Source organism: Meriones unguiculatus, chromosome X (genome assembly GCF_030254825.1).
Source record: "Meriones unguiculatus strain TT.TT164.6M chromosome X, Bangor_MerUng_6.1, whole genome shotgun sequence".
NCBI lineage: Eukaryota > Metazoa > Chordata > Mammalia > Rodentia > Muridae > Meriones > Meriones unguiculatus.
Genome location: NC_083369.1, coordinates 102,031,755 through 102,058,675, shown reverse-complemented (window position 1 = coordinate 102,058,675; position 26,921 = coordinate 102,031,755). Strand labels below are relative to the sequence as shown.

Sequence of the window (26,921 nt, the reverse complement as noted above, 5' to 3'; positions counted from 1 at the left end):
CTGGTGTCTTTGATTTCTTGGATGCTTTGTGTTTTGAACGTTTTTTGATTTTACTTTTACTTTCAGAGAGATGTATCAATTTGTGCAGTTGTATCTTCAGCGCCTGAGATTCTATCTTCCATCTCTTGTAATCTGTTGGTGATGCTTACCTTTGTGGTTCCTGATCTTTACTCCAAGTTCTACAGCTCCAGGGTTTTCTCTGTTTGTGTTTTCTTTATTGATTCTAATTCTGTTTTCATGCCTTGTACCATTTCCTTCATCTGTTTGAATTTGGATTACTGTTTTTCCATGGTGGCTTCTATTTTTTAGTTCTTTTCCTGAACTTCATTGTTTGAAATTCACCTTAGTTAGAAAAGCGAGGGACAACATAACTGTAATAAGGAATCAGGATTTTAAGAATTGCATTGCTAGTGAGCTGTAAGAATGCTAGTTTCAATAGGCCTTCTTCTGTCATGAATTTTAGAGCTTAACAAGGTTACTTTGTGCTTTTAGGCTACAAGATCAAGCTGCAGAAACCATTGAAGCTCTACATGCAGCTGGCTTGAAAGTCTGGGTGCTTACTGGGGACAAGATGGAAACAGCAAAATCCACCTGCTATGCCTGTCGCCTCTTCCAAACCAATACTGAGCTCTTGGAACTGACCACAAAAACCATTGAAGAAAGTGAAAGGAAAGAAGATCGATTACATGAACTCTTAATAGAATATCGTAAGAAGTTGTTGCATGAATTTCCTAAAAGCACTAGAATCCTTAAAAGGTAAGAAAGTACATCTATTGTCTTATGTTTATACATTGATACAAATGTAAATAACAGATGCTTTTATAGAAGGTTCTATTTAGTATAATTTATCATTTTCTGTAGATGTTATGTTTTATCCTTATAAGCTAAATCTTCCCTGAGAGCTTGGTTAATTTGAGATCATTTGTCACTTTATATCTCTCTTAATGTAAAAGACAATTATATTTCTTAAAATTTGATGTGAAAGCTCGGAATTTTTTTGGCAGTTCTGTAAATTGAACCTAGAACCTCATATATAATAGGCAAGCTCTCTATCACTGAGTTATCCCCAGATCTCAGTTTTTTAAAGATGAATTTATAATTAACATGTACCAAAACATAAATTGTACATACTAATACGTTCATGTGATATTTTGATACATACAGAGTATAATGTTTAAGTTGTAGCTAAACAACATTGTCCCAAAGCACTTTTCTTTACAGTAAAAACTTCCAGAATCATTTCTTCTAACATTTTAAAATTTATGACAATTAATGTTGCCTATAGTTACCACACTGTGCAGGTAATATACTAAAATTTTTCATCCTGTCTAAATATTACTAAATATTCTTTGATCAGCATTTCACTGTCCTTCTATTCACATACTCTCCCAGCCTTTGGTAACCACTCATGTATTCTCAACTTCCATGAGATCAGTGCACTGAGATTCTTATGAATAAAATCATACACATTGTTTTTTTATGCCTGGATTATTTCATCTTCTTATTGCACATAGTATAATGAGCTCAGTTCATCTATGTAGTTGCAAATGACAGAATTTCATTTTTGTAACTAAATAGTATTTTATGTTATGTGTGTATCAGTTTTCATCTATTCATTAGTTGATAGATAATTAGGTTATTTCCATCTCTGGGCTATTGTGAATAGTGCTGAAATGAACACTAGAGTGCAAATATCTGACATTCTTTTTCCCGTTGTATAAACTCAATAGTGAGATTTCTGGATTATAAAAGTAGTTATTTTCATGTTCTTAAAAAAGCTTTTAATGTAGCTAAATATCTAAATATTTAGAGTCTGAGCATATAATAACATCAGTCCTATCACTGTTTCCATGAATTTTGAGATCTTAGTCCATTTTTCCATGTGAATTCTTGTGCCTCAGTACTCTAGCAAGAACCAAATAAACTTTGATTCTGTCTTCAACTAGCAAAGGAACAAAGGCTTATGGAGCTTAAGAGTCTCTGATGTACAATAACTTAAGCTTCTGATGTACAATAACTCAGTGCCCAGAAATAAGAAAGATATTCTTCATTCTTCTCATTGTTCAAGTTAATTGCCTGAATTTAGTGAGCTCATAAGTAAGTTGAATTCCTCTTCTGGAATACCACCAGTTATATCTGCTGTCATTGCAGAGACCTCCCATAGGAAAGACTGTTTCTCCTTTTTTCTCCCAAGATTTATTTCGGGGTGGGGATGGAGAGATGAAGCAGTGTTAAGAGTTAATACTACTCTAACAGAGAACCTAAGTTAATTTTCCATCACCTACATTGGGTAGTTCACTTATGTATAACTAAAGTTATAGGGACTCTGATGACCTCTTTTGACCTCTGTGGGTACTTGCACTCATGTGCAAATACCCATGCAAGTGTAATAAAGAATAAAATAAACCTTTAAAAAGTATTTATTTGTATTTTATGTGTAGGAGTGTTTTGTCTGTATATTATACGCTTTGTGTGTGCCTTGTGTCCGTGGAGGTCAGAAGAAGGTCAAGGTGCCTGATATGGGTGCTGGGAACTGAACTCACATCCTCTGCAAGAACATCAAGTGGTCTTTATCACTGAACCACCTCTCCAGCTCTGTATTTCATTTTCTAATGGAATACTATTAAGTGCTTTATATTATATTTCTCATTTAAGCTTTATTAACAGCTCAGGCAATTTTGATTCTCATTATAAATAGAAACTGAGGCTCAATAAGATAAAGTAACTTCCTCAAAATCATACAGCTGTTTAAGAATTTCTAATATCAGAGATCAGACCTCTACTCTTGCCTGATGCGTCTAAAACAAAAAGGGGGAACTGTAGAGAGCTGCGGAATGCTATGCCTTAAAGATGGAGCTGGTTTCCGCCTTCCACCTTCCCGATGGTGAGTGCTCTCTGTCACAAACAATTCCACATTTGGCTAAGGCTGAGGATCTGGCTTGCTTCCATGTATGTGGACCTATCTGCATTGCCCACGTGGCACGCCTGGGTTGGCTACCTAGAGGCTATTTAAGCTGTGGGCTGGCTTTCCCCAGGGTCCGAGGATTGTTCAAGGTTCCTGAATAAACTGCATTGAAAAAAAAAAAAGAATTGAACAAGTCTGTATAATTTCAAACCTGATTTTTAGCAGCTAAGCTTATACATACTCTACATAGCTGATATTTAAACAAGCTTAAAAACTAGTAAGTTAAATTCGTAAGGCTATGACCCATTGAAAGAGCTATAGTTGTTCTGATATCTGATAGTCAGTGAGATTGCATATTCATTTCATTTGCCTATGACAAATGTTTCTTTTCTTTCTTTAGTCAAATAATATATACAGTTGGTTCAAAGTACAGCACATGCTACTTGTCAGTTTTTCTTAGTTTGCTTAGGCTGCCATAGCAACACCATAGACAGTGACTAGATATGGTTCTCACAGTTCTAAAGGCCAAAAGTTTAATCCATTAAATGTTTTGGTAAGTACTTTCAGATTATTCTGGTGTCTTTTCTTCAAATGAAAGAAGCTAACCCAATAGGTGAACCCAGTTAAAACTTATTAATCCCAAAGACCTTGTCTCCTAATAACATCACGTTTATGGTTGGGCCTCAGAATTTTGAGGGCACAATTAAGTTCATAACAAGTACAAATCCCATCAGGAAGGGCCTGTTCTCGATGACCTAATCAACTCTCAAAGACCCGCCTTCTAATATCATCACTATGAGGATAGGCCTTTAATAACTTTTGAAAGAAAATGAGTCAGTCCATAGCTCCATTCAGTGACTGTGTAGTTCTTTTGAATAAGCCAAGCATTGTGGAAAACTTAATTCATGTTTGTTCTCTGTTCCTAGTTATGTGTTTAGAATTAGCATAGTCTTTTTCTAAGTTAATAGACTTCACATCCAGAATTCCCTTTGCCAGCTTTGTCCCTTTCCTTTTACCAGTTCATATTATCCAACAAGCCTTAGCAATGCTCCAGTTACTACTGATATTTCAAATCATACACCTAGCATCATACGTATTCAACCCCTTAAGCCCCTCTGCCTGATGAAGTCTTTAATGAAAGCACTTCCCGTATCACAACTTTATCATGGAACCTTTGGTAATTATCCATTAGCCAAAGACACTCAGGTCATACCAAAGGCCTGAAGTAGAATTAACTTGCTCTCTGTTGTACCCACCACACATTTTCTCCATTCACTTCTTTCTTCTGTGCATTAAATGTAACTTCCAAGTATCACACCTCACAAAGACTTGACCTCCAGGGTGGATTTATTGTCTCAATAACTGAGTGTGTACCACTTATTGTCTTGTTTGTTTGTGTATGTTCCCTTATGTATACTTCTGTTATTCTGTGGGGATTTTCTGTTGTCCAAGGAAAGATTAGACAGTAATTCTTTTTAATTTTATAATGGAGATTGAACCCCGAACCACTTATCTGCTAGGCAAACATCCTTATTAAACCATATATCCAACCCTCAATAATAACAACAACAACAACAATAATAATAATAATAAATGTTATTATAAATTTCTCTGTATGTCCTATTTGTAACTGGTGTTTACTAATATTTCTGCTCAGTAAGTGAGCCCCGATTAAATAAGCAAAGAAAAAGAACAGTTTCATTGAGTTTGTTTGTGGGAGGGTCATAAACTTGCCACTGTATGTTTGTGTGGAGGTAAGAGAACAATTTATGTGAGTCAGTTCTCTTCAGACATATGGGACCAGGAATCAAACTTAGGTCATCAACTGGGTAGCAAGTGCCTTTATACACTGAGCTATCTGACTTACTAAGTAAGCATGATTGATGGCCCTTTAATTACTAAATAACATATGCCTACAAAATTATGAAAGAAAATGTAGATAAATACAAAGAAATACAGAATAAAAGACCAATGAGTACATTAAATTTTTGCTCTTCAAAGTTTGGCTTATACAAGAGTATTTATTACCACTGTGCTGGTGGTTAAAATGGAGAATTTAAGATCTCACTAAGACTTATGGAATTAGAATATGTACTTTAATAACATAGCCAGGTAGCCCCTCTGTACACTAAACTTTGAATAGCATTGGAGTAGACAACTAAATCTATAACTATGAAATTTTCCTGTATCTACTGCTTCTATTGGAGTGATTCTCAAAGGGCACTGAACATTGCTTGAGCAGAAATTAAATGGATGCTATTTTGTTCCTCTAATTGCAACAGAAAATTTACCCAATTTGCTGTTGTAAATTTTCTTGTACATGCACACATACACTCATATATGCTTCATACTTGTGTTATATGTATATTAGTTACATTACTACTGATGTGGCAAAACACCATTATTAATGCAACTTATAGAAGCTGAATAATTGGATTAAGAATCTCTGATGGCAGGTCAGAGGTATGACAAGAGGAGCAGAAAGCTAAGAGCCTATGTTTTTGTTTGAGTTGGGTTGGGTTTTTGAGACAGGGTTTCTCTTTGTAGCCCTGACTATCCTTTAGACCAGGCTGGCCTTAAACTCAAAGCTATCCACCCGCCTCTGCCTGTGACTCCCTGAATGCTGGGATTAAAGATCACCATCTGCCACCATGCCAGGCTGAGATTACATCTTTTATTGAAAGCACAAAGGAGAAAGAAATAAATGGAAATGTCATGAAGCTTTGAAACCAGTGATATGCTTCCTCCAGCAATGCCACATCTCCTAGACCTCCCCAAACAGTGCCACCAACCTGATACCAAGTGTTCAAATGTCAGAGCCTATTAGAGGTACTATTATTTAAACTACCACAATGTGCATTCAGATTATTGTGAGCCACCCAAATCTCTCTACCACCTCTATTACCCCCTCTTCCTGCCTACAAATCCCCATCCCATATTTATGACTTTGCTGTTTAGCTAATTGGTTGGTTGTTTGCTTTGTTAGTTTTAGAGAGCTACTGTGTTATCATGGGATTGGAACTGATTTTGAGACAGGGGTTCATGTAGCCTAGACTGGCCTTCAACGCTTGATCCTCCTACGTCCATCTTTCTTGTTTTCTTGGCACCAGATGTGTCTTATTCATAGTTAAACATGAGAACAGTCTTAAGAAACCTTTAAAACATAATTGTGCAGTACCAAGCTTTGCCCAATATTTTTAGATTTAATTAGTCTACAAATGGAGACAGTCATGGACATTTTTTAATATAGGTAAGCTAGGGTTAAGAACCACAGTGTGATATAAAGTAGCATTTATTTAAGTGATATATGTATGTGTTTCTATAATGTCCTTTAATGAGCACTAACTATAGCTTCTTGATGTTTTGCCCTATTTGAGAAAGCATGAAAAAAAAAAAAAAAGAGAAAGCATGTTCTATGCATTACTTTTTGTCAGTCAGGCTTAGATGCTATATTTGCTTGCTCTTGAGTTATTTTATCTTTTCTCTGTTTCCCTATACAGTCAGACTGTACAACCACTTTTACTTTTATAACTTTCAGAGCGTAGAATCAACTGTCTTGGGAGTACTTGCTCCTCATGGCAGTATTAGCTGTCTATACCCTGTTATTTCTAGTCTTACTACTCTACAGGCTTTTTAATAGGCAAATTTGGTATAATCTATTTTTGTTTTCTTTCTCATTTCTCTACTGAAGTTCACATTATCAATTACATCTTCCCTAGAATTCTCTTTCTTAGGCCAATGCAATAGCTTATCAGCTAAAAGTACTTGGTGCATAAGCATTATGACCTGAATTTGATCTCCAGAACCAAGTCCAGTAAGTTTCCATCTGACCTCCACACATGTGCCATATGGGCTTGTGCATATGCGCACACACACAATAAACATTTTAAAACACCAACTCTGTTTCTTGATTACTGTGACATCTACCACAGTGCTGACATTTTCTCCCTCTTTGCCAGTCCAGCATCTTCATTTTCTTCCTATATAGCTTTTCTAACCAAAACTCAGTATTGTACTGCTGTTTGAGACAATTCATCCTTCGGGGTGATAAAGGAAACTAGAACTGATGACTTGTCTCTGTGAAACTCAGAATCAAGCAAATTATGGTGGAGCATGCTGTAGTCCCAGAACTTAAGAAATGGAGACAGGAGGATCAGGGAGTTAAAGGATGTCTTCAACTACAGAGAGGTTGAAGGCCAGCCTGAGCTGTGTGAGATCTGTCTCAAAACAAAATAAAAGTCAAGGTCTCAATTTTAATTGTATAAGAGATAAAAACACATTTTTTAAAAATCTTTTTCAGAGCATGGACAGAACATCAGGAATATGGATTAATCATTGATGGCTCTACATTGTCACTCATACTAAATTCTAGTCAAGACTCTAGTTCAAACAACTATAAAAGCATTTTCCTACAAATATGTATGAAATGCACTGCAGTGCTCTGCTGCCGGATGGCACCATTACAAAAAGCCCAGGTAACTAGATATTAGTTAATTGTCCATTCTGGGTCCTCTGTACACCTGTCATTTCTCTCCCTGGTTTTCCTTCCTTGTGAACAAACTCTGTAGTCTATTTCAAATTATTTTAAACTCATACTGTACCTTGTACTCTCAAGCTTGCTGACCATTTATTTCTTTACCTTTCTAGATTTCTCAAATGAGTACTTACTTCCTACTACCTCTGCCCAGGGTTATTTCCTCTTCATGGCATTATTAGCCTTATGTATCTTGTTATTTTCTTCTCTACTACTCTACTGGCTTGGTTACAGTTCAACCTACCCCAGTTCCTTGAGCAGTATTCTCTTTTTGGTTGGTTTCTCTACTGGAGTTTGATACTACCATTGACATTCTCCTCAAGTTCTTCCTTGATCTGTGCTTGCCCAAAATGCTGATATTTTCCTCCTCTTTACCATTGTAGTATCTTTTCATTTCATTTTATCCTGTACTTTTTAAAATTTTTTTCATTTTATTGTTATGAATGGAAGTATTTTGCCTGGATACATATCTGCATAACTTGGGTTCCTAGTGTCTAGAGACACCAGAAGATGGCATCAGAAGCCTGGAACTGGAGATACATACATTTGTGAGCTGCCATGTGGTTACTGAGAATTGAAGCTAGGTCCTCAGGTAGTAGTAGAGCAAGTGCTCTTTACTATTGAGCATCTTTCTGTATTTTCTATCTGCTTTATATTTTTTCCCGTTGCAAAATTTTTCTTTACCTTTCACTTTATGGACTCTCTCTCTCTAAATTAACTCTTTTATTTTTCTGCCTTCTGTTGATAATAGCTCTAGTCCTGGCTTTTTCTTAAGATTAAGTCTCCTGTTTTTAGCTGTCTGCTAGACATCTCCATTTAGATTCCCTACTATTACATTTAATTCTCATATGTTAAGACAGATCTTACAATTTTATTTTTTTGAGATATTATGATTTTATATTTTTTATTTTGGAAAACATTTTAGAGAAGTCTAAAAAGTAAAATCTAGCCCCTCACAACAATTAAATAATTATATCTACACAAGCAATTTAATTAATACTATAACTTGTATCTATAAAAAGGAAATAATGTAAATCTCTCAGCACTTAAATGGATAATTAAATGGTTTGCTTTTTATAACAGTTATTCAAGTCAGAAATAAGCAAACCATTAAAGCAAGCTGTAATATGGACTGATGTTAAAGACATGTTGTCCACATTACAGTTTATAATTTTCTTAAACAGTTTGTTTCTTCCCTTGTTGTATTTCATTCCTATTATTGGAACCATTTTTTATGTTATGCCCTAAGTCTCACATTATAGGCTGTTCTACCTATTTTTTTTGTCATGGCTCTCATTTTCATGAAACATTTTGGTGTTGCTCATATTGTTTCTCCTTCTCAGAACATGGGGTATCTTGTGGTTCAGGCTTCAGTATATTATTTTATTTTATTTTATTTTTGAGACAGGGTTTCTGTGTGTATGCCTGGCTATCTTGGACTCAATATTTAGAAGAGGCTGGCTTTGAACTCACAGTGACCCTCCTTCCACACTGAGGCACTCCATGCCACACATAGGCAATAAGTATAGCTTATATTTGTCACTAACTTTTTCTATGCTATTACCTCCTCATACCTTGGGTCCATATAGTTTAACTCATTACATTCTGTCTAAATCTGTGGTATTCTACTTCATTAGATTCTTACAAACCCATCTTCTTGGATTTGCCCTTATTGTTCCAATTCTGCTTTTTCTGAAGTTTTAACTCTCATTTTCCTTTATATCTCCTATTATTCCTGTATCCAAGCTTACTATAATTTTAACTTTCTAAACTCAAAACCTTTATTTATTGACTTTTCTAATGCTTTACTCTTCTATGTGGCTTTAGCTATCAAAGTGTATTTTCAAGTACACTTCACTAGTCTTTTTTGACTGTTTCTTTCTTCTCACTTCTTTCCAGAGCTCATTAAAGTTCATCTGTAACTACCCTCCTAGCTTCCCTTTGTTTCCTCTTCATTTCTTGTCTACTAGTGCCTTTTGTACTCTGCTGCTACTTGAACAGTATTTTTCCATGTTGATCTGAATCTGTTATTTATATATGAAAAATCATTGATTTGGTTACACCAGACCTATTTTATGAGTGTTTGCTATTCTTACTTGCCTGTGTGTCTTTAGAATGTCACTCCTTTTCTCTAGGAATACCCTATTTTTTTCCCTATACACACAAATTATACTAGTATCCCATAATTTAAATCTTGCTTTAATCTGTAAAATATTGCCTAATTGGAAAATACTTTCTTCATCTTTGTTATTATGAGCTTTCATATGGAAAGTTAATTTTTTTATATATTCACTTATTTATTGTGTGGTACATGTACCTTGGTGCCCATGTGGAGATAAGAAAACAATTTGAAGAATTCTGTTCTTTCACTCTTCCACATGACTTTCAGTGATTAAATTCAGATCGTAAGACTTGGTATCAGATGTCCTTACCGATTAAGCAATCTCACCAGCTTTTATATGGATAATTGGATAATTATATATATCTGTATAGGATACTCCTATACAGATACCATATTTTTATCTTTATTATTTATCTGTTTATCTAAATATACTTATATTGGTAACTAATCTATTTCGTTTACATGCTTTTCAATGACCATACCTCTTTATTTTTGATATTAGTATATTGTTTTGAATGGTATGTTGCCTATATTTATACTTGATGAATAAAGCTACTTTTAGTTAAAGTACCTCTTTTTCTTGAAAGCTACCTATAGTTTAAAGCAAAACTCTTATTCTTGAAAGCTACCTATAGTTTAGAGCAAAACTCTTAATTTGGGGAACTTAATTAGGGGAAAAACTCCATATTTACCTTACCAATTCTTTCATGACTTTATAGTCAGTGACCATAAATCCTTTTACCATAAGGACACATTATAATCATTCAAACTAACCTGTACTTTTCTTGCAAAGGTTGTCACCCTTGATAATTTTACTGTCTTCCAGTCTACAATTTTTAATCCTTGAGGTACAAGTCATTGTTGTACATTGTATTTCAAGTGCAAATTATTATAACCCATCAAAACTGAGTTGAGTTTGATTTTTTTAGCTTTATCCTTAGGTCTTTCTCTTACAAAAATAAGAGATAATTTCTGACAATCTTCAAAGTTCTTTGTAGGAAAAATTAAAGGGAGCGATCAGGCAAAAACTAACATTTCACTTCATTTTTTATATTAAGTGAAATTGGATATGTAGGATTTCTCTTAATGTTTTTAACCCAGCTAAAATCTTAGTCATATATAAAGAAAATACTATGGTATACTTTATTTGCATAAATTATTTATATATTTCATTTATATTGAAAATGAATTTTACTTATGCAAACCAGTTAGAAAAATCAAGGGACAAACTGTTTAAGAAAGCGTTATTTAGCAGCTGAAACATTCATGTCTTGTTAAGGCTACTAAATCCCACAGGGTCTTAAGAATAGATAGCAAATGCTGTGCATGGTGGTACATGCCTTTGATGCCTGTACTGAGGAGGCTGAGGCAGGCAATATCGAACAACCTGGACTACAGAGAGAGTTCCAGGACAGCTAGACCTGTTATGCAGAGAAACCTACATCAACAAAGAAAGAAAGGATGGAAGGAAAAGAGAGAAAGAGAGGGAAAAACAAGGAAGGAAGGAAGGAAGGAAGGAAGGAAGGAAGGAAGGAAGGAAGGAAGGAAGGAAGGAAGGAAGGAAGGAAGGGAAAAATGAAAGCAATGACTATCTGAAACAGTTTGAAGATAGCTTTGACCCAAATATTTTTCACAAGTAACTTTCCCAGGAAGTTTTAAAGAACTGTAAAGCAGAAATCTTTAACAGCACCAGAGGTAAACATTTTTTATTCAGTATTTTCCCTGAACACAACACTGAGCCACACTGCATCATTTTTACATCTGGATGAGCTACTCAGATCAGATGGAAGGGAAGGAGGACCTCCTCTATCAGTGGACTTTGAAAGGGGCAGGGAGGAGATGAGGGAGGGAGGGTGGTATTGGGAGGGAATGAGAGAAGGGGCTACAGCTGGGATACAAAGTAAGTAACCTGTGGTTAATATAAAAAAATAAAAATTATTTTTAAAAAAAGTGACAGAATTTGTACACCTGTCTTAAATATTTTTGTACAAACTCACCATCTTTAAGATACCCCTTTTCTTCTTCTCCTTCTTCTCCTTCTTCTCCTTCTTCTCCTTCTTCTTCTTCTTCTTCTTCTTCTTCTTCTTCTTCTCCTCCTCCTCCTCCTCCTCCTCCTCCTCCTCCTCCTCCTCCTCCTCCTCCTCCTCCTCTTCCTCCTCCTCCTCCTCCTCCTCCTCCTCCTCCTCTTCCTCCTCCTCCTCCTCCCCCTCCTCCTCCTCCTCCTCCTCTTACCCTAGCCTATCAAGTCTCATCAGAACTGGCTGCAATGTCCTCCTCTGTGGCCTAGCAAGGCTGCTCCTCCCTCTGGGGTGGGAAGGTCAAAGAGCCAGCCACTGAGTTCATGTCAGAGACAGTCCCTGTTCCCATTACTAGGGTACCTACTTGGACACTGAGCTACCACAGGCTCCATCCTAGCAAGGGTTCTAGGTTGTATCCATATATGGTCCTTGTTTAGAGAATCTGTCTCAGGAAAGACCCCTGTGCCCAGATATATTTGGTCCTTGTGGGGCTCCTGTCCTGTCCAGATCTAAATAACTCCCCCTTCTTTCATATGATTCCCTGCACTCTGCCCAAGGTTTGGTTATGAGTCTCAGCATCTGCTTTGATACACTGCTAGGTAGAGTCTTTCAGAGGCCCTCTGTGGTAGGCTCCTGTCCTGTTACTTGTTTGCTCCTACTTCCAATGTCCATCCCATTTCTCTTTCTAAGTAAGGATTGATCATCTTACCCCGGTCTTCCTTCTTGTTTATCTTCTTTAGGTGTATAGATTTTAATATGTTTATCCTATGTTATAGGTCTAGTATCCACTTATGAGTATATACCGTGTATGTCTTTCTGCTTCTGGGATACCTCGCTCAGGATGATAATTTCTAGCTCCCACCATTTGTCTGCAAATTTTTTGATTTCCTTGTTTTTAATTGCTGAGTAGTATTCCATTGTGTAAATGTACCACAATTTCTGCATCCATTCCTCCATTGAGGGACATCTGGGTTGTTTCCAGGTTCTGGCTATTACGAATAAAGCTGCTACGAACGTGGTTGAGCAAATGTCCTTGTGTACCTGAGCATCTCTTGGATATAGGCCAGGAGTGGTAAAGCTGAATCTTGAGGTAGCACCATTCCTAATTGTCTGAGAAAGCACCAAAGTTGTTGTACAAGTTTATATTCCCACCATCAATGGAGGAGGATTCCCCTTTCTCCACAACCTCTCCAGCATGTGTTGTCACTTGTTTTTGATCTTAGCCATTCTGATGGGTGTAAGGTGAAATCTCAGGGTCGTTTTGATTTGTACCTCCCTGATGGCTAAGGACATTGAACATTTCTTTAAGTGTTTCTCTGCCATTCTATATTCATTTACAGAGAATCGTTTAGCTCCGTACCCCATTTTTTAATTGGATTGCTTGATTTGTTGCTTTTTAACTTCTTTAGTTCTTTATATATTCTGGATATCAGCCATCTGTCAGATATAGGGTTGGTGAAGATCCTTTCCCAGTCTGTAGTATGTCATTTTGTTCTGACAACAGTGTCTTTTGCTTTACAGAATTTTTTAGTTTCATGAGGTCCCATTTATTGATTGTTGACCTTAGACCCTGTGTTGTTGGTGTTCTGTTAAGATACCCATTTTGATGATAGCTTACAGAATGGGAAAAGATCTTCACCAACTCTACATCTGACAGAGGACTAATATCCAGAATATATAAAAAACTGAAGAAGTTAAACACCAACAAATCAAGTAATCCAATTAAAAAATGGGGCATAGAGCTAAACAGAATTCTCAATAGAGGAATCTAGAATGGCAGAGAAACACTCAAATAAATACTCAAGTCCTTAGTCATTTGGGAAATGCAAATCAAAATGACCCTGAGATTCCACCTCACACCCATCAGAATGGCTAAGATCAAAATCAAAGTGACAATACAGGCTGGAGAGGTTGTGGAGAAAGGGGAACCCTCCTCCATTGCTGGTGGGAATGTAACATGGTACAACCACTTTGGAAATCAATTTGTTGCTTCCTCAGAAAATTAAGAATAGTGCTACCTCAAGATCCAGCTATACCACTCCTAGGAATATACCCAAAAGATGCAAGACCATTCAATAAGGACATTTGCTCAACCATGTTTGTAGCAGCCTTATTTGTAATAGCCAGAAGCTGGAAACAGTGCAGATGCCCCTCAGTGGAGGAATGGATGCACAAATTGTGGTATATCTATACATTGGAATACTACTCAGCCATTAAAAACAAGGAAAGCATGAAATTGGCAGGCAAATGGTGGGAACTATAAAAGATCATCCTGAGTGAGGTAATCCAGAAGCAGAAAGACACATATGGTATATACTCACTTATAAGTGGATATTAGACATATAATATAGGATAAACATATTAAAATCTATAGTCCTAAAGAAGCTAAGCAGCCAGGAGGACCCTAGGGAAACTGAAACCTCACTCAGAAGGGCAAACAGGGTAGATATCGGAAGTAGGAGCAGACAAGGAACAGGACAGGAGCCTTCTACAGAGGACCTCTGAAATACTACCAACCAAGTTATTGAAGGAGATACTGAGACTCATAGCCAAACTTTAGGCAGAGTGCCAGAAACCTTATAGAAGAAGAGGGAGATAGAAAAACCTGGAGAGGACATAGTGGTACCCGGGGTAGGGTGGGGAGGGGACAGGAGCCTCAGAAGGAGACCAACAGAGCCAAAAAACCTGGGCCCAGGGGATCCTGTGGAGATTGATACTCCAGCCAGGGACCATACATGGAGAGGACCTATAACCCCTACTCAGAGGAAACCCATAGGCAGCTCAGTCTCCAAGTGGGTTCCCTAGTAAAGGGGGCATGGGCTGTCTCTGACATGCAGTCAGTGGCTGGCTCTTTGATCACCTCTCCCTGGGGCCACAGCCTTACCAGGCCAAAGAGAAAGATCATGCACCTAGTATTAATGAGACTTGATAGGCTAGGCTTAGATAGAATGAGAGGATATCCTTCCCTATCAGGGGACTAGGGAAAGGGCATAGGGAAAGAAAAGGGAAGAATCGAAGGACTGAGAGTAGATGGGGGAGGGAGCTACAGCAAGGATACAAAATGAATAGATAAATAAATAAATAAATAAATAGATAAATAAATAAATAAATAAATAAATTTTTAAGGAGATATCCTTTTTGAAATGTAACTATCTGTAAGTGAGAACAAGCCATGTTGTGTTTAATTTGAAGACATATAGGTGCAAAAACTAGCATAAGTTCCATAATTACCATTGGGGTATTCTTAAGGGAGATAGGAATGTCTTCAGAAAAGAGGGAGTAAGAGGTAACCAAAACACTATTCTGATTTTTCATTCTCATTCTAGTAGCTTTGTACATGTTACCTCAAATCCAATTTATGGCCTCCAGTCTCAGACATTCACAATATAATCTAAAAAGATAACGTGAAATGATGACACACAAAGGAAACATGCCAGCCCTTAGTAAGCATTGCAGGAAAAGTTTTAAGCATATGTATATGTTTGTATATACCTAGAAAGAAATAGGATGCTAGTGTTGCATTTTAAATAACTGTTACTTTACACCTGAGAATTAAGACTCTCTCTCTCTCTCTCTCTCTCTCTCTCTCTCACACACACACACACACACACACACACACACACACAACCTTTACCTTTCTGTTGTAAATAATAATATAACCCCAGTGACTTGTTTTTTGGTTTTTTTACCCAGTGACTTGTTACACATTCTGCTTTTGACTTTTCTGTCTCTTTTTTTATTTAATGTTTAGATTGTCAGAATGGTGAAGAACTTGAAAGGAAGCCCCATAACACTGTCAATAGGCGATGGTGCCAATGATGTTAGTATGATTTTGGAATCCCATGTGGGAATAGGTAAGAAACATTTAATGTGATGGCCTCTGTAATGTATCATCATCAGTATCGCTTTTTAGGTTGAATCACTCTAATTCTAAGTTGTTTTTGGTTATTTTTCTGCAATTTGATCTTGGGAATAATTGTTAATCTAATGAAAGATTTCTTCCAATAGTGATCATTTCAAGGGCCTACTAATAGTGTAATTAGAGGGTATTTTTATATTTGCCAAACTAAGTGGGTTTTTCCTTTTTCCTTTTTTTTTTTTTAGAAAAATAATTTTTGAGACATGGGTTTCTCTGTGTAGCCCTGGAAGTCCTAGAACTCCCTCTGTAAACCAGGCTAGAACTCAGGTCTGCCTCTGCCTCCTAAGTGCTGGGATTAAAGTGTGTGCCACCACCACTCAATTACAAAGTGGATTTTTCAAACTGACATGTGCCACTATTGATTGTGTAGTTCTAATTTTAACAGCATGGATGGTATTTTATTAGTTTTTTACACTTCTCACTGGCTGCCTATTCTTTTACTGCCCTCTTTCTTTTGAGATTATTAACTGTTAGAGGTTAAAAAATTATCGCAATTGGTTCATTTTCTACACAGTGGTATTTATGAGTATCTTAGGCTCTGGTGTTTGAGTCTTGTGTTGATTTACACCAACAGTTTTTCTACCAACTTCATTAAGGTTTGACCAGCCAGTTGATATTAAGCACGCAACCTAACACCTCAACAACATAGGACAATGAATTGAGAGCACATAGAATTAATATCTTGGAAATTATTATAGTGATATTTAGATTCCCAAATATCTTCTCCCACTGAGAGGTAGAATGATTTAGCATGGAATTTTAAGTTTTGCTCATTGATTACCCAGTGTGGAAGTAGCCTATGATCATAAAATCCAGGAGTGTTATTAGCTGTTCATTTTCTAATTGGTTTCCTTGACCACAAAACTCAGAACTATGAATTGCCTAAATATCATATCTGATTTAGTGTTGAACATATTTAAGAATATATTGAAGGCCTTAAATAATTTTAAGTAGCTTTTTCCCCCTCCGGGTATTTCTTGCTTTGTACTTGAAATAATGACTCTACTTAATTGTTTTATATTATACTAACATACATCATCAGTAAAACATACTCTTATTTGATAAGTCTCAGTGTCATTCTTAAAACCTTTTTAAAAAAAATAAGCATAAACCTAAGGTACTCACTTGGTTTGTAGCATTTAAGCAACTTAAAATATAAAAACAAATGAGGCATTGGGTCATTTTGTAAAATTATTACCATATAGAGATATTCTCTCTCTAGGTATTAAAGGAAAAGAAGGTCGTCAAGCATCCAGGAATAGTGATTATTCTGTTCCAAAGTTTAAACATTTAAAGAAGTTGTTATTGGCTCATGGACATCTATACTATGTGAGAATAGCACATCTTGTACAGTATTTCTTCTATAAGGTATGTGATCAAATGTTTATAATTTAGCTCTTTTGCAGGCGATTGTTTTGGAAATAGGATCTTGCTCTGTAGTCTAGATTTGAATCAAATTTATTATATAACTGGGGCTGGCACATACTCCTCCTGCCTTGGCCTCCCAGGTGCTAGAATTATAGATGTGTACTACGGTGCTGAGCTCTGCAATATAATTTCTGTAAGTCAAAACGAAGGCAATACTGTGGATATAAAAGATAGCTTTATTAAAGTCTAAATTAAATATAATAATGTACTATCCATTAAGAACATATAAACCTAGACCAAAGAGATGTTTTGTTTAGCTAAGGATTTATGGATCTTTTTTATCTTTTTTTGTTTGGTTGGTTGTTTTTTGTTTTGTTTTTTGCTTTGTCTTGTTTTTCAAGATAGTTTTTCCTTGTGTAGCCTTGGCTGTCCTGTACTCACTTAATAGACCAGACTAGCCTGGAACTTACAGAGATTTACCTGCCTAAGTGCTGGGATTACGGGCATGTTGCCACCATGCCCAGCTCTTTTTTAACCCTTTCGAAGAATCAAATGCTTGCTTCATTGATTCTGATTTTTTGCCTATGTATGTATCTTTTCATTTCAGTTTTTTCCTCTTTTATTTTTGAGATCGTAATGTAATTACATCATTTTCCCTTCCCTTTCCTTCCTCCACACCCTCCCATATATGCCTTCTTGCTCTCTTTCATGCCTTCTTTTTTCATTAATTGCTGTTACATGCACATATGTGTAGGCATATGTATATACAGACAGACAGACATTCCTGAATATAACCTGCTCTGTCTGGATAATGTTAGTTATATGTATGTTTTTAGGACTGACCATTTGGTATTAGATAACCAGTTGGTGTGCTCCTCCACAGAGAAGACTTTCGCCAGTTATCAGTATTCCTTGGTTACCTGCAGTTCCTTGTGTAGGCTTGAGACTTTGTGATCCTTCTTCATCCACTTTTGGCATGTTTGTTCTTGTTCTTGTTCAGCTAATGTTTAGGTGGTCATGTTGGTAAGACTCTAGGGGTGTAGTACTAGAAGAGAGGGAATTGACTGATCTCTGGCTCTTACAGTCTTTTTGCCACGTCTTCCTCAGTGTTCCCTGGGCCTTAGGTATGAATGATGTTTTGTAGAATTATGTAACTATTGGGACTGGGCTCTACGGCTCCTCATTTGATTGGTTGTGTTTTTCTGTAATGTTTTTTATCTGTCCATTTCTAAACAACAAAAAAAAAGTTTCCTTGATAAGAGGTAAATGTTTAAAATGTAATTAGAGCGCTGGTTTTCTAAAGTGGTGGTCGTATGTTCTCCAAAATCCATGACTTTACTAGGCCTGAGTACTTAGCTATGTTTCCAGTACCCGCTATCATTTCCCCAAGCCAATTTGAGAGATGCTAGTTACTATCAAGGTATGTGTGCCACTATTGCACCCTTAGGATTATTATGCAATTCTGGTTCTCAGTATGGTTCATTGGCATCATACCTGGGTAGGACTGTAGGTTGTCTCCCTCATTTGGAAGTTTGCATGATAACTTAGGCATTCAGGTCAGTTCCAGCTCAGGGGCCTCCAGGCCCTTTGTCTGAAGATGCACTCTATCTTTAACAATAGAAATATAAACCTCCTCTTCTCAGTGGTAACCAAGGGCAATACCAATATTGCCTATGTGTATGTTTTTGTAGTCTCTTGGATAAAACTGAACAACAATTCAAAAGAGGGCTTCTCCTGCCTATTTTTGGTGTTTTTTTATTAGGTGGTCTTTGGCTCTTGGAGGGGGCATTGTCAGACCAGATAAGAAAATTTCATTTAAACTATATATGTCCATTTATACACAGATTTACATATTTTATAGGTCCTTTTAAGGAATACAGTTAAAAACATGATTGCTTATGACTTTTTCTAAATAGCCTTATCATAACTTTACCGGTCTCCTTCTTTCTCCTGTATATATCTCCCCCTCCCTCCAAATTAGACTCCCCATTTCTCTTATTTTCATATGAGATAACTTGTACTTGTGTTCCCCTTTCTATGACTCCCAACCCCCGCACCCTACACCGACAGTGGTCCCTCTTAACTTTTGTATTTTCTACAGTTAATCCAGAATGCATACTCATGTCTGAAGATTCAGAGCTAAGGGCCTCCAGTGAGAAAGAACACGTGGCAATTGTCTTTCAGGGTCTGAGTCACCTCACCTCAATGCTATCTTTCTAGTTCCATTTACCTGTAAAACTGATTGCATTTTTCTTTACAGCTAATAATATTGCATAGTGTAAATGTACCCACCTTTGCATTATCCATTCATCAGCTTAAGGACATTTAGATTAGGTTGTTTCTATTTCCTAGCTATTGTGAATAGAGAACAATAGACATAACTGAACAAGTATTTGTGGAGTGGGTTTTCTTGTCCATTGAACATTTGCCAAGGAATGGTACAGCTGGGTCATGTGGTAGATTTGCTTTTAGGGTTTTTTTCTTTATTAATTACACTTTATTCACTTTGTATCCACCCTGTGGTTCCCTCCCTCCTCCTGTCCCAATCCCTCCCTTCCTCCACCCTCTGCATGCATGCCCCTCTTCAAGTCCACTGATAGGGGAGGACTTCTTTTCCTTCCTTCTGATCCTAGTCAATTAGGTCTCATCAGGAGTGGCTGCATTGTCTTCTTCTGTGGCCTGGTAATGCTGCTTCCCCCTTAGGGGGAGGTAGAGTCTCAAGTACACAGTAAGGACATTTGCTCAACCATGTTTGTAGTAGCCTTATTTGTAATAGCCAGAAGCTGGAAACAGCCCAGATGCCCCTCAGTGGAGGAATGGAGGCACAAATTGTGGTATGTCTACACAATGGAATATTACTCAGCAGTAAAAAACAAGGAAATCATGAAATTTGCAGGTAAATGGTGGGATCTGGAAAAGATCATCCTGAGTGAGCTATCCTAGAAACAGAAAGATACACACGGTATATACTCACTCATATAGATATATAAGATAAACCTACTAAAATCTGTACATCTAAAGAAACTAATTAAGAGAACCCTGACTAAAATGCTCAACCCCCATCCCGAAAGGCAAAGAGGATAGACATCAAAAGAAGAAGAAAACAGGAAACAACCTAAGAACCTGCCACAGAGGGCCTCTGAAAGGCTCTGCCCTGCAGACTATCAAAGCAGACACTGAGACTTATGGCCAACTGTTGGGCAGAGTGAATGGAATCTTATGTAAGAAGTGGGAAACAGTAAGACCTGGAGAGGACAGGTCCACAAAGAGAGCAACAAAACCAAAAAATCTGAGCACAGGGGTCTTTCCTGAAACTGATACTCCAACCAAGGACTATGCATGGAGATAATCTAAGACCCCCTGCACAGATGTAGCCCATGGAAGTTCAGTATACAAGTGGGTTCCATTGTAACAGGAACAAGGACTGTCTCTGACATGAACTGTTTTTAGGTTTTTAAGAATTCTTCACACTGGCTTCATAGTGACTACTCTTGTTTGCAGTCCCACCAACAGTTAGCAACTTTTACCTAAAATATGGAACATTTTACAAATTTGCATGTCATCCTTGTGCAAGGGCCATGTTAATTTTTTATGTAGCCTACCAGTTCTACATCTGTGCTGCTGAAATGAGCACTGTTTTTATTTTTTTGAGATATACAGTTTATCACTATATAGTCTTGATAGCCTGGAACTCACTATGCAGACAAAGCTGGTCTAGACTCACAGAGATTCACCTGTCTCTGGTTCACAAGTGCTAGAATTAAAAGTATGTGCTACCACATCTGACCATTTCAGTAATTTCCAACTTTTATTAATTCAGAGTGTACTTGGTTTTTCAAGGTCCTAAGGTACATTCTTAGTTATCTGAGAGCTCACTTACTTTGCCTCTTTGGCAAGTTCTCTTGTATCTCAGACTGGCCTTGAACTCAGTATGTACTTGAGGATGACGTTGAACTTGTAATTCTTTGGTTCTAATTCCCAGGTACTACGATTACAGGTGTATTCCTTCATGCCAAGTTTATGTGGTGTTGGTGAATGAATACAGGGCTTTGCATATGCTGAGCATGCACCCTACTGGATGGGGCTAAATCTTCAGCCCCATCTGATGTTTTTAATGCAGATACTTAAAGGTTTAAATATCAGTCTCAGGACTACTTAGCCCAGGTTAGGATATGTTGTATTTTTACTTTAAGTTCTCTGATTCTTTTTTTTTTTAACTCCCTCCTTGATTTCAGTGGCCCATTCATTATTCTGTAGAGATTTGTTTATTTGTTTGTTTGGTTGGTTGGTTGGTTGGTTGGTTAGTTTTGTCATTCTTGTTTTTGAGACAGGGTCTCACTATGTCTCACTGGCTGTCCTGGAACTCACTATGTAGACCAGGCTGACCTGAGACTCAGAGATCTGCCTGCTTCTGCCTCTCTGTCTCTCAGGTGCTGGGATTGAAGCTATGTGCCACCACACCTGCCTTAGAAAGAGGTTTTCAATGTCTGTGACTTGTATATGTTTTATAGTTTCTCTTGCTGTTGGTTTCTAATTGTAAGCTATTTTTGTCAAGTAAAGTACAAGGAATTGGTTTTCCTATGTACTTTGTGTATTTTTTGTTGTTGTATGTTCTATTTTAAAGAAAGGTCCATGGACTGCTGAGAAGATTATATTCTGCTGTGTTTAGATAAAATTCCTATAGAAAACTGTTAAATCAATTTTATCTGTAATATCATTTATCCCAAATGTTACACACACATACATACACAGAGAATTTTAAATAAGGATAATTATTTGTTTGTGAGTAGGATAATAAAGGCACCTTCTCTGTTATTTTGGTGTTAATTGTTGCTCCCTCCCCTCAGTTTCATTTGCTTTCAGTACCTTTTTCCATCCTTACTTTCTAAGATTGTATCTGTCTTAGATAGTGAGGTATATTTCCTGGAGGCAACAAATGCATAGATCCCATTTTTAAGTCAGTCTGCTTATCTGTTTTTGTTGATTGGAGAACTGAGACCATTAATATTGATATTATTGAAAAATGTTGTGTTAGGCAAATTGCTCTAACTTCAAGGCCAGCCTGGTCTACAGAGAGAGTCCAGGACAGCCAAGGCTACATAGAGAAGCCCCGTCTTAAAAAACAACCGAAAAAAAAAAAAAGATGTCATGTCAATTTTTGTCATTTCTAGTTTGCTTAACTATTGCTCCCACATGCTTTATTCTTTTCTGGAGCCTGTAGTTGTGTTTATCTTTCTCTTCAGTCCAAAGTATTCCTTCAAATATTTTCTATAGTGGTAGTGGTTATGAATTATTTTATCCTGTTTTTTGTTGTTTGTTTTGTTTTTGTTTTTGTAATGGTTAATTTTTCTTTCTCCTTCAATTATGACATACAATTTTGTTGGAAGCAGTGATCTGGTTTGGTTGTCTTTCAGGGCTTGAAATCCATCATTCTGGAAACTTTGTATTTTTCTGATGAGATTGCCTTTATAAGTTTCTTTGTTCTGCTCATTTGTTGTATTAACTATAATGTAATGTGGAGAGGTTCCTTTTTGGTCTTACTGTTTGAGTGTTTTAAGTTACTCCTGTACCTGTTATGAGCACCTCTTTCCCCAGATTTGGGAAATTTTCTGCTATGGTTTTATTAAAACTGTTTTCTGTGCCTTTAACACAAGGTTCTTCTGTGCCCATGATTCATAGTTTTGGTCTTTTCATAGTGTCCCATGAATCTCAGATGTTCTGATTGTAATATATTGTGTGTGTGTGTGTGTGTGTGTGTGTGTGTGTGTGTGTGTGTAGAAGCATCTTGAAGAAGTCAGTTCTTTTCCTTTACCATATGGGTCCTGGGTAGCAAACTAAGATTGCCAAGCTTGTCAGCAGATGCCTTTACTCACTGAGCTATTTCTCTGTCTTCATATTAACTCATCTTTGTCACTGTCTGTGTCAGGTCCCCTACCTTGTCTTTAATGCCAGATATTCTGTCCTCCTTTTGCTTCATTCTGTTGGTGATGCTTTTTAAGTAGCTTATCATTTGGCTTACTGAACTTTTTTTTTTTTTTTTTGCAGTATTTCATTTTTTTTCTATTGTAGTATTTCTAACTGTTGAATTTTGTTTTTATATCCTCTGTCTACTTGTTTCATTTAGCTGTCTGCGTTATCTTGGGTATTCTGTTTTGGAGCCTTTGTCTGTGTTCACACTGTTTGACCAGGTTTCCACCTGACCCATCAAATGAGTCATCATCAGTGATCACTCTTGCTATATATAGCACCAGATAACTAAGGCTCCTATATGTGCATTTGTTAAATTAAAAAAAATAAAAATGAACCAGGTATAGTACACACCTTTAATTCCAGCATTCAAGACGTAGAGAAAGGTGTGTTTTTTGTGAGTTTGAGGCCAAACTGGTTTATATGAGTTTGAGAATGTGATGGGGACCTTGTCTCCAAAACAAGAAAGAAAATGTTTATCAATGATGTCTATGTGTATATAGAAGGGAAAATGTGTAGATAGTTTGGGATTATATGTATGTACGTGTGTGTGTGTGTGTGTGTGTGTGTGTGTGTGTTGCCAGATTTGCCTGACAGCCGTATTAACTAGTTGTTGGGCCAAACATTGAAGAAGGAAGAGTATAACTTTAATGATGATAATTAACCCCATGTGTGTAAAACAGGTTGTTGTTTATTAGAAGCACTTCATTTATTCATTAGTCTTCAGAAGTGTCCTGGGAAGCAAGGTGTAGTATCTCATTTACAAATACATAAAAAAATAGTTCTCAGGGAAATGGTATAACTAAATGGTTTTGTTTCTACAGCTAGGAATTAATGAGAACTATATACCCACTGTAGGTTAAATCCAGGAATCTACTTCAAAGTTAGGGTCTATTGGACTTGACATCACTGATTATTTCTTTTGATCTTCCTTTGATAGGAGGTCCCCATAAACATTTGTCATGTACATCTGTCTGGTAATCTAACTCTTTTCCCAAATTGCTTGATTTGCCTCCAGTTGGATTTTGGCCTGCAATGCAAGCCTCTGCCACCAGATGGAATGAATTCTTTGTTAAAAGAAGAAAACAAGTCTTAATTTACCAAGTGTTAATGGGTAGTTAGAAATTGTTATGACTCCATTTACAACAAAGGATATTAGATTATTTATGTAGATTATGCTGTCTGTGTTCAGTCTACACTACTGACTCAATACTACTCCTTTTATACAGCTGTCTTTTGTCCAAAAAGGATTTCTAATCTTTTAGCCACCTTTGGCTTAGTATTAAAAAATACATTCCCTATTCTTTTTTTAAATCCATATTTAATACTATATGTGTGTGGGTATATGCACATGACTGGAGGTGCCTGTGGTATCACATTACCCTGGAGCTGGAGTTAAGGGTATTGTTAATTTGTCCATGTAGATGATGGGAACAAAACTCCATCATCTCTTGTGATGGAAACTCCATCATCATGTCTTAATTGCTGAGCCATCTTTCAGCCTTTCCATTCCCCTACCTCTTTTATTATCATTGCATTTTCAAATTGTTTCCGAATTAATGGAGAACTTTTGTTACAAGTATTTCTTCATTCAGTCTTCACATAATCCAACCAGATTACTTTAGAATACACTATTTCCCAACTCTTCAAAATTTTGCCCTTTGTTTTCTGATCATTCATCTATCTTTAAGGTAATTCCTCAGCCTGCCACTGTCTTACTATATATGAATTTTGGTGTGTGGTTGGTTTTTAGTTTTCCTTAGGTTAGTTGGTTGTTATGCTGGTTTGATGTTTTAAATGTGTATATATGTTTAAAACAGGGGTTCACTATGTATACCAGACTGGCTTCGAACTTGGCATTGTTCTGCCTCAGCCTCTTGAGTACTGGGATAACAGCTATGTACCACTATGCCTGGTTTTATAATTTGTTTAAAATGAATACTACTTTGTCTTGATTCTTACGGTCCCATCAATCCTTAAGACCATGATAAGGTAGGCTTCATCCTAGAGATGCAGGGATGGTTCAGTATATGAAAATCCATCAATGTAATCCACCATATAAACAAACTGAAAGAAAAGAAAACATATGACTATCTTATTAGTTGCTAAAAAGGTCTTTGACAAAATCCAACACCCATTTGTGATAAAAGTCCTGAAGAGGTTGAGGATACAAGGCACATACCTAAACATAGTAAAGGCAATTTACAGCAAGCTTATAGTCAACATCAAGTTAAATGCAGAGAAAATGAAAGTAGTTCCACTAAAATCAAGAACAAGGAAAGGTTTTCCACTCTCTACATATCTTTTCAATATAATACTTGAAGTTTTAGCTGGAGCAATAATTCAAGTGAAGAAGATCAAGCGGATACAAATTGTAAAGGAAAAAGTCAAAAGTATGGTTATTTGCAGATGGTATGATATATGTTATACGCTAAAGTTCTACCAGGGAACCTCTACAACTGATAAACATTTAATTGTAGTGGCTGGATACAAAATTAACTCTAAAAAACAAACAAAAAAAACAAACAAACAAAAAAAGAAGTAGCCCTTCTGTATACAAATGACAAACAGGCCTAGAAAGGATTTGAGGAAATAATACTTTTTACAATAGCCTCAAATAGCATAAAATATCTTGAGCTAACTCTAACTTAGCAAGGCTTGTATGATAAAAACTTCAGCTGGGTGCAGTGGCATATATCTTTAATCCCGGCACTCAAGGAGGCAGAGGCAGGTGGATCTCTGTGAGTTTGAAGCCAGCCTAGTCTACAAAGCAAGTCCAGAAAAGCCAAGGCTACACAGGGAAACCCTGTCTCAAAAGAACCAAAAACAAACAAACCTTCAGTGGTGGTAGTGCACACCTTTAATCCCGGCACGCTGGGGTGTGGTCATAGACAGAAGGATCAAGGCCAGCTTGGTCTATAGAATCAGTTCTAGGAGGGCCAAGGCTATACAGAGAAACCCACTACCCTCCCTCCCAATAAAAGAAATTCTTCAAATCATTGAGGAAAGAATTTGAAGAAGATATCAAAAGATAAAGAAATCTTCCATGCTCTTGAATTGGTAGGATTAATATAGTGAAAAGAACCATCTACCAAAAGCACTCTACAGATTCCATGCAATTGCCATAAAATTTCAACACAATTCTTTTTTTTATTTTAATTTTTTTTAATATTAGTTACAGTTTGTTAACTTTGTATCCCACTCCCTCTTTTCCTCCCAATCCCACCCTCCCACCCTCATCTCCTCCCTGCCCCTTTCCAAGTCCACTGATAAGGGAGAATCTCCTCCCCTTCCATCTGATACTGGTTTATCAGGTATCTTCAGGACTGTCTGCAAAGTCCTCCTCTGTGGCCTAGCAGGGCTGCTTCTCCAGTGGGAGGGTATCAAAGAGCCTGCCGTCGAGTTCATGTCAGAAACAGTCCCTGTTCCCCTTATTAGAGTACCCACTTGGATACTGAGCTACCAAGGGCTACATCTGGGCAGGGGCTCTAGGTTGCATCCATACATGGTCCTTGTTTAGAGAAACAGTCTCATAAAAGACACATGTACCCAGATATATTTGGTCCTTGTGGAACTCCTGTCCTCTCCAGGTCGTATTAACTCCCTCCCCCCCCCCCCCTTTTTTTGGTTCCCTGCATTCTGCTGGAGGTTTGGTTATGAGTCTTAATATCTGTTTTGATACACTGCTAGGTAGAGTCTTTCAGAGGCCCTCTGTGGTAGGCTCCTATCCTGTTACTTGTTTGCTCCTACATCCAATGTCCATCCCATTTGTCTTTCTAAGTGAGATTGATCATCGTAATGTGGGTCCTCTTTCTTGTTTATCTTTAGGTGGATAGATTTCAGTATATTTATCCTATCTTATAGGACTATATAAGTGAGTATATACCATGTCAACACAATTCTTAGCGTATCTATAAAGGAGAATTTTAGCTTCATAATGGAAACAGAAAACAATCCCAAATATAAAAGAATTTCTGAATGTATCACTATTCCCAGTTTTAAATTGTACTACAGAGCTATAATAATAAAAACAGCAATGAAAAAGTAATAAAAACAGTAATAAAAAAGGAATGTCAATCAATGGAATT

General features: G+C 36.9%; 1 protein-coding gene and 1 non-coding gene across 8 annotated transcripts in view; one reads left to right on the top strand and one right to left on the bottom strand.

Moving 5' to 3' along the window:
• Positions 1-26,921, top strand: part of Atp11c (ATPase phospholipid transporting 11C) — a 223,876-nt gene that overhangs the window by 169,681 nt on the left and 27,274 nt on the right. For all 7 annotated transcript variants that reach the window (XM_060375287.1, XM_060375285.1, XM_060375286.1 and 4 more), the window contains 4 exons: positions 493-756; positions 7,206-7,380; positions 15,331-15,433; positions 16,721-16,866. In XM_060375287.1, the coding sequence (XP_060231270.1) occupies positions 493-756; positions 7,206-7,380; positions 15,331-15,433; positions 16,721-16,866 (688 nt within the window). The remainder of the gene's footprint in view (positions 1-492; positions 757-7,205; positions 7,381-15,330; positions 15,434-16,720; positions 16,867-26,921) is intronic.
• Positions 20,395-20,500, bottom strand: LOC132650186 (U6 spliceosomal RNA). The gene has a single exon (XR_009588578.1). It is a non-coding gene; the product is annotated as a U6 spliceosomal RNA (small nuclear RNA).